General features: G+C 49.7%; 1 protein-coding gene across 20 annotated transcripts in view; it reads left to right on the top strand.

Moving 5' to 3' along the window:
* Positions 1-16,990, top strand: part of AGAP1 (ArfGAP with GTPase domain, ankyrin repeat and PH domain 1) — a 549,180-nt gene that overhangs the window by 418,309 nt on the left and 113,881 nt on the right. For 2 of the 20 annotated variants that reach the window (XM_058700443.1, XM_058700398.1), the window contains one exon: positions 57-4,151. The exons of the other annotated variants lie outside the window; for them this stretch is intronic. In XM_058700443.1, the coding sequence (XP_058556426.1) occupies positions 57-122 (66 nt within the window). In that variant the 3' untranslated portion in view covers positions 123-4,151. Of the gene's footprint in view, positions 1-56; positions 4,152-16,990 lie in introns of those variants that run through there. 20 annotated transcript variants of the gene reach the window in all.

The following is a 16,990-nucleotide window of genomic DNA, read 5'->3' as shown; positions in this document are numbered from 1 at the left end:
TCAGGGTGAGAGTCTGCATTTCGGAAAATTAATTTTTCTTTTTCAAATGGGCGAAGTCGCATACCCTTAGAACCACAGATGCCGAGCAGCGCAGGTCACCGTGTGTGCTCTCAGGGCACTAGTGGGGCCCTTGGAAGCTTCTCGTCGCTGACTGATTCTCGAGATTTTTCAACCAAATCAGTTGTCTTACCTCCTGGCAGTCCTCTGGTGTGAGGCAACTCTGGTCTCCCTGTCACACGCCTGGCCAGGTTCTCCGTCTTGCCCTCCCTCCACACCCTGGGGCGAGCACGTCCACTCCAACTGGGAGGTACGCCATGTTGTATTATTCCAATAAAGGTTGTTGCCTCTCCTACTCTAGGAGTCTTTTCTGATACTGGCTGGTCTCAATCCTTACGAGACAGCTACCTCAGTTTCCGGCTTTTGGCAACCTGTTATGAATACACGCTCCTCCTGTGAGTGTCTATCCACTCTTTTTGTTTTGTGGCCTCTATTAATATTCCAGCTGTCACGGTTTATCACGGTTTGGCTTGATTCTCCTTTCACTTACGTCAAGTCCTTCATTTTTATTCTCAGTGATGGCCAGATGTGACCTTTCTGAAGTGGCTCCTTCAGATGGATTTACATGTTGTTATTCCAGGGATACAAAGTGGTGATACACCCACGCACATACATCCCATTATGAGAGGCGAAATGAATGCAGTTGTAAGAAAAAACAAGCTGATACTTCAAAGGAAAATTAAAATTTCATAGCATTCTTGTTGACCACGAATTGTTACTTGTGGCACCGTCCATAGTGAAGGGGTCTGTTTTCAACAAGGATTCCACACACACACCAGAAATACTTTTATAACTTCTACTCTTGTTCTTTCCCCATTTCTGCCGTGCTTTTTCTGAATCCTCTCCCTGTTGGTTCGGAAGGACAGTTTGCAGCATTCGAGAAAGTGGCTCATTCCCTCCTAATAGCCAGCGCTGAGCCTATAAGCCCACAATGCATCCACTAGTAAGGAAGGAACAGAGTTTATGGTGCACGCGCAGAGTTTGATGTTTACGCGATTCTGGGAGCTGAGTGGCGGTGTGGTTTCTTGCATAATGAGGAGTCAGACGTTCAGAGTGGCCAGTAGCTTGCTCTCATGGCGGCCAAGTGGGGAAGAGCCTGAAAGGCCTTTACGTTTCTTACCGTTTTGCCTCCCATAGGCTCCCTGCTAACAAGTTCAGCCAATAAAAACCGACTTTTTCCTGTTATGACAAATGAGGATGATTCTGTTCTATCAGCAGTGGCGAAAAATAACGATTGTGGATCACAGCACCCACCCAGACGTTACTGACCTTCCCACTGGAAAAGAATCGGCCCCAGATGCTGAGCCTTGCTGAGACTCTTTCAAACAGCCCTTTGGCAAAGGCCCCCCTGCCCCCCACCCGGCCATAGCCAGGGGCGTGTGGACACGCCCCACCCTAACAGGAGGCTTAGAGCAAAACCAGGAAGAAGCCTGGCCTCTCATGAGGGTGGGTGACGTGTGCCACACATACCCAAGGGCAGAGTAAGATTTGCTTTAGGGAAAGGCTTCCTGTCCGGGTCACAGGTAAACACCTTATTGGGTGTGTCGTGTTTCAGACTGATGACTTTTTTCCAGGAGTGACCCTTGGCGGACACTGATTATCAGGTCGACGTATAATGTCCGTTACCCATACGTCACACTTTCCAAGTATCCCACCTACCCACCTGACAGAGTGAAAGCCATGCGAATAAGATACAGCCGTAAAGTGAATTAGTAGTTTCATGTTTGATTGGACTCCTGCTTCAAACCAGTGTCCCAGTCAGCCAGTGGGGAATCGAAGGAAGTTTGAGAAGTGTCCATGAGCTTGTTGGACACCTAAGAAGCTTCCAGCCCATTTCGCGCATTACCGGGATTGTACCCTGCGCTCTGAGCAATAGCGTGTAATAAGGCTGAGACAGATCCTCGATCCAAAAACAACCACGGACCCTTTCATCAAAAGGCGTTACTGCTGAGGTGATGACACAGACAGAAAGACAGACTTCCAGGCACCACAGAAACACCCAAATTAGACGTCACAACGGTGTCGAGAGGATAGATGATGAGTAATGGTTGACGTGTGTTCACAAATTCAACACCAACGATCAGAAGGGAAACTGTGCCCCTGACTTCCTAGTTAAGAGATTATTGTACCTGTAACGCCAATGGCCGTGACATCTTTTCAGTAGAAAATAAGGCAACAGGTTCTCTATAAAAAGAAAACGTATCATTTTTCCCTAGGAGAGGTTACGCACAAAACAGTAAATGAGTCATTTTTGTGAGACACGCTATATTGCGTTATTTCTAAGGTACGCTTTTTTCTCCACGTTGTAACATCTCTGAAGACATAATGCAACCTGCAATTGAGGTCATTTTAGATTCAATGATACACAATATTTTTTTAACAGTCTTAACAAACTAGTAGCTCCTTTAAGTGGTATAAACCGTCTAACTGAACCATCTGTTTTTGAAGTTAAAGCTAGCTGTATTTGTTTGCTTTTTAGAGGGTAGTGTATAATTTTAATTATATCTCTATAGGGGTGGTGTGGAACCCCAGGGGTCAATGGGGGGGGGGGGCCATTATCAGGGCCCAGAGGGAGAGCTGTCTGGAGAACGCCTCCAGTCGGGAACAACGACCCTCAGGAGAGGGACGTATGCAGCCTGTGGGGAGGGACCCGAGAGGATCACCCTAACCTCGTTCCTCTCCCTGATTTCTCTGATCCCCTTCCTCCCCGCTTTGACTAAACCCAACTGGAAACCAAAGAGCACCAGTCACATAGGTCCAGGTTCAAGGCAGAGACAGAAAAGGCAGAGACGAGGCAACGGAAGCCAGGGACTCATGCCTCTTACGTGCCTCTTAGGAATCCCTGGGGAAGTCCGTGCCACTGACTCTTGCAGGAACATAGGAGACAAGCAGCCTCTTGCGCAGGGGCGTGTACTGCCCAGCACCGTCTCCCGAGGGCCTGACCGAAGCCCGGCCAACGGGGCGGTCGGAGCTTCCTAAACGCACTTCGGTGTCATTTCCCAGCCGGGTGCAGGAAGGAGCGTACCACACAGCCTTCGTAGACTCCCAGCCAAGCACAAATATTCTGGTGCCAGATGTTCCTCGACTCGGTGGCGTGTGTGTTCCCAAAGTATGAGCTAAAAGTGTATATCGTCAGTATTCATGTTGCCGAAGAAGCCAGAAACCCTCTGTCCACACGGGGGCTCTCGGTCTACCTGATAGAAATAAGGACCTCCCTTCTAGCCAGGTTTTTGCAGCATCAGCATTCGTGGTTAGTTATCCTAGTTCTCTTATGCTGAAGAACAACGATTAAACTCCACACTCAGTGGCAGACGATGCTGTACCCAGGGCGCCTGGGTGGCTCAGTCGGTTGAGCGTCTGACTTTGGCTCAGGTCATGATCTCACAGCTCGTGGGTTCGAGCCCGTGTCGGGCTCTGTGCTGACCGGCTCAGAGCCTGGAGCCTGCCTCAGATTCTTTGTCTCTCTCTCTCTCTGCCCCTCCTCTGCTCCTTCTGTCTCTCTCTCTCTCTCTCTCTGTCAAAAATAAATTTTTTAAAAAACGTGCTGTAACCTGTCAAACAGTCATTTACATATATTTATAACTTAAAATGAATGGGGTGAAATCTAGTAAGTTATAGGAGCAGATGCTCTGATCTTCAGAAGTATAAACATAAAACAATTCCTTATCTTTATGTATATTTGGAGTTCCAAATCGCAACTCGATTGTGTATGTATATGCATGATGTATATGATGAGCCCTAGAGCAGATGTTTGGATGATCAAGCCAGTCACTGGGCTCATGTATAACTATTCGTGTCATTTAAAGAGTCAAAAATTAAAAGCGATCGAGCCACGTCCTTGTGGCGTGGAGGAAATGTGAGGTACAAGCTAGGGCAGTGTGCTCTTTGTGACAGTGACACCATATGTCACATAAAGCAGAGTACTCCAGGAGGGTGATGGATGCCTGGTTGCTCCCAGTGCTGATAGCTGAGGCTGCTAACTTTGGGCGGGCATAGGACACCTTCTCACTGAGATTAACTGTGAGAAGAGGGAGCCTCTTAGAAGCCAACATCCTCTAACCACCAAAAAAGAGGGGCAGGTGGTTACCACGTTTTTTTAAAAAAAATTCACGTATCCCGTCTCGACCCGTACTCCTATTTAATAGACCGTTGGGAACATTGGATATTAAAGTATTGGTGATCTTGATTTTAAATTGGATTTGATTTGCTCAGAATTAATTACATTTCGGAAAACGTTGTACGTTCCGATCCGGGCTCCGTACGCTACGATGGTTATAGAGCGATGAAGGTCAATTCAGATGTGGGCAGGGAGCCCGGGCGTGGGGACAGCCCATGTCACGGAGGGAACCTTTGAAGTGAGTGGGAGAAGAGCTGCAACAAAGGACAGTGGCAGGAGAGACACGAACTATGTTCACATAATGGAAGGGACCCTGGCTGGCCCAGGAGTAGATTTCTTGGGGGCCGCCGGGCGGAAGCTTCCAGAAGCTGGATTTTGGTTCAGATATTAAAAGGGAAACTTTGTGAGAGTCAGGGCTGCCCTGAGAGGTGGGGGCACCGTCCCCCGCAGTGGGCACCGCACTGGCTGTAGTGGATTCCGGGCTCTAGAAGGACGCCCCGGGCTCGACAGAACCAAGCTGGAGGGCACGTGCCCAGAAACCCCTGGGCAGCGGGAACCACGCAGACCATTAACGACTTGCCGTCTTTTGGCACCGTCTTTGAATGGCGATCCTGCCTTGGCCACTTCGTACCCGGGGTCCAGTGGGGACTCACCATCACTGAAACGAAACCGTGGACCCCGCGGTCTCGTTCTCTGGTGCCAGCTCTGGTGGTTCTCGTTAGTTTTGCAACATGCATGCAAGTTTGCGTCAAGTGCTAATTTCCCTGTTTCCCCAGCGAAAAGGTGGAAGGAGAGAGAGGTTAAGTGGCTTTCTTGTCCAGGGTCAGGTTGCTGGTAGGTGACAGAACTGTCTCTTGATTCTCTGCCTCAAACTCTTTCCACCAGGCAAAAAGCAGGTCTTTGAGGTATGTGGAGCGGCTTTTGAATCTAGGAGTGGGGCAGACAGAGTCGCTTCCTCGACATTTCTTAGATTCCACGTAAAGATCCTTTCATATGGATCGTGACATCCAGAAGTTGCGTAGCAATGACCTTCCTTTAAAAACTCAGAGCCAGTCTGGATTTGCCCAATCTTAGTATACAGGAGGGTATGCAGAAATCCTGACGGGTGTCTTTCCCCCTTGGGTTCGCCGCGCTCTGTTCTGAAAGTCTCAGAAGAGAATTTATCTTGTCCCTCGGTTGTTCATTCTGGGTCGTTATAGAACCATCGTGTGGTTGATCCTGGATGGATACTGAAATATTATCTTGTGGAGGAAAAGTCACACGGCCTCTCTCCATTTAGGATAATTAAAAAACAAAAAAGGAAGAAAAGCCGTCTCAGCTGCATTCGCTGAACAATCAGAAGTGAGGCCTGAGGGGCGCCTGGGTGGCGCAGTCGGTGAAGCGTCCGACTTCAGCCAGGTCACGATCTCGCGGTCCGTGAGTTCGAGCCCCGCGTCAGGCTCTGGGCCGATGGCTCGGAGCCTGGAGCCTGTTTCCGATTCTGTGTCTCCCTCTCTCTCTGCCCCTCCCCCGTTCATGCTCTGTCTCTCTCTGTCCCAAAAATAAAATTTAAAAAAAAACGTTGAAAAAAAAAAAAAAAAAAGAAGTGAGGCCTGAGCCTGTGTACAAATCTCATTAACTCTAAGTTGCAAAGGTCGGGCCAGACAGAGTTTTCCTTCCCTCTCTCACAGAAGAACCGGACATGGTGAGTCATTTTATTCTTCATCAAATACCAAGCAGCCAGCAGCAAGGAAGCACTGTGTGTTGGGCTTCATGAGACCCATGAGAAGTGAAACTCAGTTCCTCCCTCCCCTCTCTCTCTCCCCCTCCAGTCCTTTAGAGCCTTAACTTGAAGATAACATTACACAAGAGACCGGCTACCTTTTAAACCCATCTTTAAAGAAGCCTGGGTAGGGGCGCCCGGGTGGCTCAGTCGATTAAGCGACCGACTCTTGATTTTGGCTCAGGCCATGATCCAGTGGTTTGGGACTCTCACTCTGCCCCTCCCCTGCTCAGCCTCTCTCCCTGCCTCTCTCTCAAAATAAAGAAATAAAAAATTTTTTTTAATTAAAAAGAAAAAAAGAGGCCTGGGTAGTTCCGAAGCGGTACAAAATACCGAAGTTAGGAAAAGGTAATGTGCTGTAGAGCTTAATTTTACATTCTGCAGATTGGGTATCCATGATTCTTTTATCTGATAAAGTGCCGCAGAAAGCATCACCTTTTCATCAAATATCCTCTGTTCACAACAACTTAAAGCCCCACCGGTGATGATTGGATTTGGCACAAAACGGACTTTGGCCTTCACTGAGCTACTCCTAAGAGGACGGGTGTGGCCGTACCTGACCAGTTACCTTTTACCTCAGGAAAAAAATTGTTTTTCTTCAGTAGCTGAGGTTTTGGAAGGCACTTTGGAGAGAAGATAAAGAACTGTGCACGAGCCTTGTCCAGGCTTCTTCCTGGATACTTAGAATTACCAGAAAGCAGTACCCAGGTGCGTGAAAGCTCGCTTAGCCTGTGACCAGCGGGCTGCATTGACTGTCCTGCAGTTTGGGGCATCGCGGGGCCATTGGGGGCACCTGGCACATCGTGACTGGGGGGCAGTCTGTTTCTTTTGTCACAGAAGTGTCTCGTTCCCATGACGTCCTCACTCTTCCTCTCTCCTTGGCCACAGCCAGCCACTCCTTGTCACCTGCGATGGCACACACGGCCAGCATGGGGTCAGGGCCGAGGAAGTGGTTCATGCCTTGCTTCCTGTCCACAGGGTTTTCTCATTTAATTTCGTGTCGTCTCGAGGTCACTGGAGGGGGAGGGAGGGGAGGTTTATGAAAGCCACGCAGGCATTACTGTCACACGTCACCTTGGGTTTGGGCCTGTTAACCTTCGGGAACATTCCCGCAGCCCCCCTCATGTCCGCTCCTTCTTTTAAGTGTGGCCGCCACCTTGCGTAAAAGGAGAAGGCACGAGAAGCCCCCATAAACGCCAGCGATCTTCTGTAACGATAAGGACTTCCTGATGGAACTTTCTCATTACTTAAACTGGCTTAGTGCCTCCGAGTCGTTGAGTTGAGCAGTTGATCAGAGTGAACGTGGAAAAGCCAAGCATTCAAACTTCTTCCGGGAAGACACTCCTAAAATACAGTAACTCGGACAAGGGAGCCAGGGTGGCTGTGTTTCTTCGCCCTCGAGCCGGAAGTTAGAGGAGACGCCACATACTCGGAGGGACTTGTTACTCCCCACAAACCGGATTGTTTTACCAAAGAGAGTTCTCAGGTTGTAACCCCGGCTCCCACGAGAACAGACTTGCTGGAACGGAGTAGTTGTGGGCTTACTCTAGACATTGACATTATAGATGGGGCACAGTGGACTCAAAAGCCATCCTGCAGGGTACAGACCTCCCAACACACACGAGCCGGAGGCACACACGGATCCTTTGTGGAAGCCGGCGGGTCGGAAATAAACAAAGATGAGTCGACCACAGCAGGAAGAGCCAGAACAGAGGATCCCCATCATGATGCGCTGACAACAAGAGAAGCATTTTTGATCATGTTTTTTTTTTTTCAAGTACACACAAACTAAAGAGTTAGATTCAGTTCCTGGAAGTGCATTGATCCCCTGCTGCACGGCCAGAGCTATGCCTGGTGCTGATGTAAAAGTGAGTGGGGTGGCCCCTGCCTTCAGGATGCCCACTGTCAGGTGCAGGTGGAGTGTGCACATCCGGAAACCAGCCGTGGCCCCCGAGCAGCCCATCCAGGAGCCCAAGGCACCGGGCGCGTTGGGGCCCCCAAGGGAGGCTCGGCGGCAGAGGTGAGCCGTTCATCCGCCTCCCACCGCGTAGAGAACCATCTGCTGCTCCAGAAAAGGAGGGGGAATACGAATAGCGGATACGTGATAAATCTTGTTATGAGGCACTTTGGGGGTCCAGGCGTCGCAAGGAGACTCCTCGTGGGACAGGACAGCTGGACCTCCTCCGTCTCCTGCCACCCACGAGCACGGGCTCCCCTGTGAGAAGCACGAACTCCTTTCAAGGTCCCTGTCCTAAAATACAGGCGCGTGACCGACCTCAGTGGCCCTTCTTTTCCCCAAACTTAGGGGTGCTGGCGTGCAGTGGGGTTCAGTCGGCGGGAGCCGCCCACGGCCTCCAGCATCCATCAGTCGATCGGGAGACCGCGTGTTTCCTTCTGGGCGCCCTGGGGTTGGAATGCTGCGGAGATTTGGGACGCCAGGTCACGTGACCTTTCGGTGGGTGTCAGGATAACCCCTCGAAGTCCTTTGCTTAATGTTCTCAGGACGTTAGAGCTGTCAGGGCCTTCGGTTGTCGCTTAGGTCTGCGACAGAGCTGAGACCACAGTGTGATGCACTGTGCTTCCTGAGCTGGGCAGAGTCAGCACTGCTCAGCCCGGGTGATCCTTCTCGGTTGTCCGGGCACTCTACGCTTTCGCTTTGCCGCGTGTATCTTGCCACAAAGAGCACGGGCTGCCAACTGAAACTGATGTTCAGAAGAAAGAGGTGATGACGTGTGTGCAACTCCCGTGTCTCGGCCTCGTGGCGGCCGCAGACGTCGGTGCGTTCCGCGTTAGATGCTTACACCCAGGGGACTTGGGGACGTGGTGGCGCCTGTGAGGTTTCTGTGTCGGAGGTTGGAGCGCAGTTCGCGGCGTCTTCCCTCCCGGAGCTGGCAACGATGGAACCCGTGTGTCCAGAGGACTTCGTTCCTGAGGATGTAAAACAAAACAGAATAAAGGTGGTGATTAAACCTAAAACTTAGTCTGCGTAAAGACAAGTTGGGGGGTGCCTGGGTGGTTCAGTCGTTTAAGCCTCCGGCCTCAGCTTGGATCGTGATCTCCTGGTTCGTGAGTTTGAGCCCCGCATCGGGCTCTGTGCTGACAGCTCAGAGCCTGCAGCTGCTTCAGACCCTGTGTCTCCCTCTCTGCCCCTCCCCTGCTCACACTCTGTCTCTTTCTCTCTCTCTCTCTCTCAAAAATAAATAAACACTTAAAAAAATTTTTTTAAAGGCAACTTAGTAAACGGGAAGTATAAATAAAATGCATACACCTTGTATCTTAGTCCACGGGGGCCGCCAGGACAAGATAACACAGACTGGTGGCTTGGGGGGTAGGAATCATTTCTCTCAATGCTGGAGGCTGCAATCCAGGAGCGGAATGAGGCCCCTCTAGTTCCTGGGGAGGACCTGATTCCCGGCTTTTCGCCGTGTCTTCGTGGCCTTTCCTCCTTGTGGCTCGGGCTTCCTCTTTGTAGGAGGCCACTCACTGCATCCCGAGGGCCCCGCACTCTCGACATTAACCCTCGTCACCTCCCCAAGCCTCCGTCTCCAGAAGCATAGCCTTCAGAAGAATTTTGGAAGGGCACAGACATTCAGCCTGTACAGCCTTGTAACCTTCTGTTCCTTGTGACTGACTGTGGGTTGACTGTGCCCCGTCGTGCCATTTAAAGAAGGTGTTTCATGGACTCGGTGAGTCAGGTTGGAAACGGGTCTGCCGTCCCCGGGGCCTCGGACCCTTGTCAGGACACGTCGTTAATCGTGAAGGAAGGAAGCCAGCGTTGATTCACCGTCTGCTCTTCAACACGTGTTACGTCATCGCGGCCTTCAAACGCCCCGGTGGTGTTGGCGGGCGGGACGGGTGCCTCCATTTTCGCGGGTGAAGGAAAAGGTTCAGTGAAGTAATTGCCCAGGATCTGAAGGTGACAGGAATCCGGGGTCTGCCTCGGGCCTCTAGGACGTGTGCTGGGGGCCTGTGCTGTCCATCTGTCCCCAGCACCCCTGCTGTGGCACAAGCTTCTCGGCACACTTGTTTCTTCTCTCTCGTGTGTGCGTGCCTGCACGCTCTGGTGCATTCACGTGCAATTTGGCTGTCACTGCTTCAGCTACTTTGCAGGATTAGAGGACAGGCTGTCTCCCGGCAGTGACGAGGGGAAACTTTTTGGAACTTCGGTAGGGACGTATAACTGCGATGCCATGAACCTGCGTTTTTATGTTCGTCCTGAGGACGGCCCCCTTTTTGGAGGGGGGACGGGGCAGTGAGGCGGTTTGAAGAGGGAGGATGGAAGCTCGTGGATGAAGCCCCCCCCCCCACCGTCTGCTGGAACCCCGCGTTGCCAATTTATGTATTAATCAAATGTCTGCCTCGCGGGCTCCCCGGGTCTGACCGCGCACTCCTGCGTTACCGGAATGTGCCGGGGAGGCTCCGGAGCTGGTGTGATTTGAGGCCAGCTCTGTTTGTTTCGTAATTTGTGCTAATGCGTTACCTCCTGCTTTCAACTCCACCCCCTTCGCGTGTCAGCTGCGCCGTGGGCGCCAGGCTCTGAGCTCGGGGTGTCCTCACCAATGAAAGAAGTAGGCACCGCGAGCCCTTTGGCAGGCATGGCCGTTCACACACACACACACACACACACACACACACACACACAACTTATCAAGGGCTCCTTTTGTACTCGGGACATGGAGAAAATTGGCCATTTGTCTGTGGGGTAATGGGCTTTGCTGCAATATGAAAATCTCGCCAATGGTTAAATTCAATGTCATTATACCAGAGTTCATGAAAAGTGACAAACTGCACACAGCTTAATTCTATTTAATTTTTTTTTAAGGGGGGAAAAAAGCAAAGGGAAAATGTTTTAGTTTCTCTTAAGCTGATTTCTCTCTGCTTTTCCTTTAAAAGTGCCTTTCTAGTTGCCACACAGTGATGTGATCATTATCTGCCACCTCGTCGCCTTGCTGCCTCTGCGTGCAGTAAAATACAAAAAAAAAAAAAAAAAAAGAGAGAGAGAGAGAGAGACCAGGGGAGCTTGTGAAGTATGACTTCCTATCCCAAGACTCATTGCCTACGATTCGTAGCGGTTGACAGTAATGATCTTATTACAGTACTCTGGACCTTGAAGAGATTTCATGAGGAGAGAGAAAAGGACAAGCCTCCATGTAATCAAGTGGTGCTGAATATTCCACGCGTTTTTGATCACACACTGATTGGGCACAGTTTTAGCCCATCTTCTAGTCAATTATGCATGGCCCCTGTGCTCCCGGATAGTCAGAAACATTGATGGTGTTGTCTGGGTTTTGGCAGGCAGCCAGGGGTTTGAAGTGCCTTGCACACCATCATCCCAGGATAAGTGCTTTTTAGTTGGAATTGATTACCTTTCTTTGGGTTTTGCTTAATAGCAAAACTGCATTTGGAGAGGGCTTCAGGTGAAAAATGGACATATTAGCCATTTAGAGCATCTGAACTCCCCGTCAATCTCTGGGCTTCCCTTGTTTCCATCTAATTTCTGTTTAATGATACAACGTTTGATAATATTTAAGATATTCTGTGTCGTCTGCCTCCAGGCACACATGTTGAGCATGGAAGACAGGTTCGATGACACGGCCAGCGTGTCCGGGCTCCCAGGCTGGTCCAGGTGAGGCTCTGGGCTTCGAGGGGATGGGTCTCCATCTTGGCCGGAAAGCACTAATTACCCAGAGATATTTTCACGGGCAGGGAAATAAGGTAGCAGGCGCAGCCTACAGTTGACCGGCCGGTCGCAAGTAATTGTGGGGCGCGCATCGACGCGGCTGGGCCCGGCGTGCTCACTGCCTGGTGCCCAGGGGGGCTGTTAGCACATAGTTCATGCTGTCGTTTCCCTCCCGTTACTGATCTCGAAGCCAAGTGATATGTGAAAAGATGGGATTTCTCCTACCAGAATGATCGCCGAATGTCGTCCATTGTGACGCCAACGCAATTAAGCGAATGGTAATATGCATAAGAGAAAACGGTTATAAAATAAACCGGGATTTTTGCTTCCTCGTGTTACACTCTCAATTCAGGTTCTTGGTGGATAGATAGGCTCAGAATCATCGGATAGGGAAACTTCAAAGTTCTTTTTAACATGTGTGCAAGACTGAGAAATCGGACGTGGAAAAGCCAGGGGGTCGGTGTGGGATGCTTCTAGAAATCTATCTTGAATCCACCAAAGGCTCGGTGTTCAGTGGCCCCCAGTCCCTGAGGTGACTGACACCGGAGATGGGAACCATACCAGTTCACCACTGGGTACCTCAGTAACCTGACTTGACTCTTCTTAACCGAGTGAATAGGTAGCTTTGTTCTTTTACTTGGTTTTCATTTAGAGCTTTCTTGCTTTCTGCAGGTGGGAATAATTTTCCTCTTCAGTGGCTCTCTGCAGAAGCCATGATTCACTGTAGGCAAGGTTACTAAACAGCCGTAGGAGAACTTAACAGAATCCCTAACTTCATGTTTTCTGAGCACACAAGTGCGCGTGCACACACACACACACACACACACACACACACACACACACAGAGGGCTTTTTCCTTTCTCAATATCACGAAAATAAAGTATTTTCTATCAGTGTAGATTTTAGTGATGATTCTTTAAAAGACAAAATCACGAACAAAATCAAAGTTGACCATCTTTTAGCAGCAATAATTGTAGCCTGTGATTGCTTCCTTGCAATGCGTGGGTGATTAAACCCAGTCTGTAGCCTCTCAACCCCCCATGGGAACCTCTGGGTTCACATCCTCCACATCCGTGGCTCTCTAGGACTTCTCCTAAGGAATAAATTCATATTAAATAAAAGATCTTGTAATAGGCTGTCAGAAGGATATTCCTTAATTTAATTATTTCATATTCAAGCCATTAAAGACTATTGTCATTTTACCCATGGCTGTGTTTCAACAGGTTGACAAAATGTATTTTTACAACTGGAAAATATCAAATCCACAATTAGCAAATAATGCAAGTTTTAAAGGCCGTAATTTTAGCTGGCATACAGTATGATCTCTTTTCGGCCTCGTAAGTTTACCTGAACAGGTGAATCTGGTACTTATATTTAAAGAGAAAGAGTCAATAAATGTATACAGTTTCACCAGTGAATGCAGACTATGTCTTGTAATTAACATGTAATTTACCCTGAACAGGCCAATCAATTGATGTAAGCAATTTAGAATCATCTACTTTCTTGAATCCTCCTCCCCCACCCCCAGATGTTGATTCTTCTCACTGTTGGGAGATCAGTCTCTTTAAGCTAGGAGACAAGAAGGAGGGAGGGATTCACCTGCCTGTAGTAAACTTGACCATGTGCCTGGATTGTCAGGAGCCACCACTGGGGTGGGCCTGACCGTTTGGGGCCGTCTTCTTGAACAACTTGTAACAACGAATGTAACCCGTATTGTCACTGGCTCTCGGGGCATGCTAAAGACAGATATTGGCAAATTTCCTCCCAGTTCTGCCAGCCGGGGGGAAACGGACATAGCCATGGTTTGGCCATTTTGCTTTGAGCAGCAAAATGGGTGGCGGGGGGAACACCCCCACCATGAGTACTCATGGAAAGGAAGCAAAGCCAGCCCTCGGCCGCCGTCTCCTCGAAAAGAGCACCTCCAACCCGCACATGGTTCCAAAATGGCGGTGAAGGGGGCCATTGGTCTTCTTGCCTTTGGAACACTTGAAGATGATTATGTTGCTGGTGTCAATAACTCATTCCCTCATCCCCTTTGTTTTCAAGCTTCTTTTATTTATTTTGAGAGCACAAGTGGAGGAGGGGCAGAGAGAGATGGAGAGAGAGAATCCCAAGCAGGCACCACCTCTCTATCACCGCAGAGCCTGACACAGGGCTTGAACCCACGAACCATGAAATCGTGGCCTGAGCCAAATTCAAGAGTCAGACACTTAACCAACTGAGCCACCCAGATGCCCCAATAACTCATTACCTTCAATTTCTGATCACAACTTCTCAGCTTAGTTGACCCACGGAGGACTCTGTCCCAAGTTCCTTTGCTTGAAGAATTCTAAGACCAGATTTGAGAGCCATTAATGTATAGGCCAAATCTAGTTCCTGGCCTAACTTTGTTTCCAAACCCCAGAGTGTTTCAAATTCCCCCCTCCACACTGTCGACAAGTACCTTATGTGAGTGTGATGGAACGTTCCGTAAGCGCTCAAGGTCTGCGTAAAGGCACTCACCGCTGCGGGGCCATTTGCAGGTGGTCTCCGTGGAAAGGATGGGAGAGGAAGCCTGTGTCAGGGGAAACTTGGGGCTCCCGGGAGGCTGGGGCTGCATGGGGGTGGGACCTAGGGCCCGGCAGGGAAAGCTGGAGCCTCAGCGGAGATGTTGGGGAAGGACCAGGGCCAGGAGGGCGTCCGTCCCAGCAGGGCTGCGTCGCGGGTGAACGACCGGTGGTCACATCTGTCGCCTTTCCCGTGCCTCCATTCTTCCCTTCTAGCTCTTGTCTCCATTGTCCCTCATTCTGGCGTCTCCTCTCCCGTTTCTTTCTTTTTCCATCTTCCTCCATCCGGGATTTTCTTGCTGTTTTCTCTCTGTTCCCATCCACACCTTAATCTACTTCTTTTTCTCCCTTGCTTTCTTACTCTCTTTCCTTATGTTTTGCTATGTTTTGAACATTGGTTGTTTTTTTTTTAATTTAAATCCAAATTAGCATATAGTGCGACGATGATTTCAGGAGTAGATTCCTTAGTGCCCCTTACCCGTTTAGCCCATCCCCCTTCGCACAACCCCTCCAGTAACCCTCAGTTCGTTCTCCATATTTTTGAGTCTCTTCTGTTTTGTCCCTCTCCCTGTTTTTATATTATTTTTGTTTCCCTTCCCTTATTATGTTCATTTGTCTTGTCTCTTAAAGTCTTCATATGAGTGAAATCATATGGTATTTGTCTTTTTCTGACTAATTTTGCATAGCATAATACCCTCCAGTTCCATCCACGTAGTTGCAAATGGCAAGATCTCATTCATTTTGATTGCCGAATAATACCCCGTTGTATATACTTTTTATTGTGAGAAAATATATAACAGGAAGTTTGTCACATTTGAGGTTACAACTCCCTAACATCGGTTACATTCACAGTGTCGTCCAGCCATCACCACTGGTGATTTCCAGAACTTTATCATGGCCCCAAAAACCTGCAGAGCCAAGCCCCGTCCCCCGGCCCCAGGGAATGTCCACCTGCTTCCTGGCTCTGCGGATCTGGCCGAGGTAGATGTGTTCTGTCAACAGGTGTCGGTCCTTCGTGACTGGCTGCTTTTACCCAGCGTGTTTCCAAGGCTCAACCAGGCTCTAGGAGGTGGCAGGGCTTGACTCCTTTTTAAGGCTGAGGAATGTTCCGCTGTGTGGACAGACTACGTCTTGCTTACCTGTTCAACTGTTGAGGGACACTTGAACCGTTTCCACATTCGCCTTTCGTATAGCATTGCACTAAACATCGGCATAAAATATCAGTCCCTCTTTTCAGTTTTCTTGCAGCAGACATGTAAGAGCACATTTAACTTTTCAAAGAGTAGCCGGATTCCATCTCTTCTTACATTTTGCTGTCTACTTTCCTTTTTTTCCTCATCTGTAACGTGGATTTGAAGGCTCTCCCACAATTGAGTGCATCAGCTTTTGTTTCTCTTAATTACAAAGATATATATGACTTTGACGTGTTTTAAAATCTTTTCTATTTTACTTTTTTTAAGATTTTTTTTGATGTTGGTTTATTTTTGAGAGAGACAGAGCACGAGTGGGGGAGGGGCAGAGAGGCGGGGGTGGGGGGGGACAGAGGAGCCGAAGTGGGCTCTGCACTGACAGCACAGAGCCTGACGCGGAACCCACGAACCATGAGATCGTGACCTGAGCCAAAGTCAGACGCTTAATCAGCTGATCCATCCAGATGCCCCCCTATTTTCCTTTTTTTAAAAAGCCCTAAATATTTTTAGTTAAAAGCTCCTTTCATTGGTACGCGAGTGTTGATTGACCCCACGCCTGCCTCACAGCTCGGTCACACCCTGCGGGAGATACTCCGCATCTCCCTGAGACCACAGCCTCCTCCCGACCAGTCCGGACTCCTGGAGCCGCAGGGCATCGTCCCCAGAGAGCGCGCTCCCGTGTCCGCGCTCCTGTCGCACCTGTCCCTTAGTGTGGATGCAGGCATTGCTTCACCGTGAGAGCTCATTTGCAGAGGCCAGCTTTTTCCCTTCTCTACCTGGAGCCTTAAACACAAGAGATGATTATTCCTCACTTCTGTGGATTCCACTGTGGCAAAGACGAGCTTTTACGCTTCTCTTCCGAATTAGTGACTTCATGGCTATCCGCCTGTGTTTGCCCACCGATCTCGCTGCGGCCGACACCTCCGTGCTGCGTAGGGTGTCCCTGTGATCACCTGCCCCGTCGTCCTCAGAAGACTCCCCAGCACGTGATTTCTGTGTGCTTTCTGCCTGGTGCCAGTCACTTAGTTTTCAAGATGACTTTGGGCTGGACGGTGGTGACCTCCTGGGTCCTGTGCGTCTCTGCCTATAGGTCGTTACAAAGTTCAGCGTGGGTTTTCCTAAGCCATGTGTCGGGTTGCCGTGAGCTCCGTGTTTGCGTGTTCCTCTCTGCAGTCGTAGGGTTTTTTATCCTTCTGTCCTTCAGAGTTTGCGTCCCCCGAGGCCTCCTCTCCTCTATCTTTCAAAGAAAACTGTGGGATTATTGTCATTATTAGTAAGAGTGACTGCGAGATGGAGACAATAGCAGGTCTGTACACCGGGCTATTCCAGCACCCTCCATTCTGTCCTTGGGTTGTAAGAATCTTCACATTCATAGCGAATGCTTACTACCCACCCGTTCGCTACCGAGAGGACGCTGTTCTGTGCTGCTTCCGAGAACCAGAGATCGTCCCATCGGGGCCCTGCAGCCCACAGGCACGTGGCCCTTCCGGGACTTTGTAAAGTCACAGGGGCCTGGATTAAATCCAGATCCCTGAAACCGCATCTCAGCTGGTGCGGTGGGTCGGAGACAGAAGCGCTGATGGTGACATCAGGTCCGCAGCTACACCGTGACGCATCGAGGGACCTGTGGGCCATCGG

Source organism: Neofelis nebulosa, chromosome 2, assembly GCF_028018385.1.
Source record: "Neofelis nebulosa isolate mNeoNeb1 chromosome 2, mNeoNeb1.pri, whole genome shotgun sequence".
Taxonomy (NCBI): Eukaryota; Metazoa; Chordata; class Mammalia; order Carnivora; family Felidae; genus Neofelis; species Neofelis nebulosa.
The sequence above is the reverse complement of the archived record's forward strand: the minus strand, read 5'-3'. Positions and strand labels throughout refer to the sequence as shown.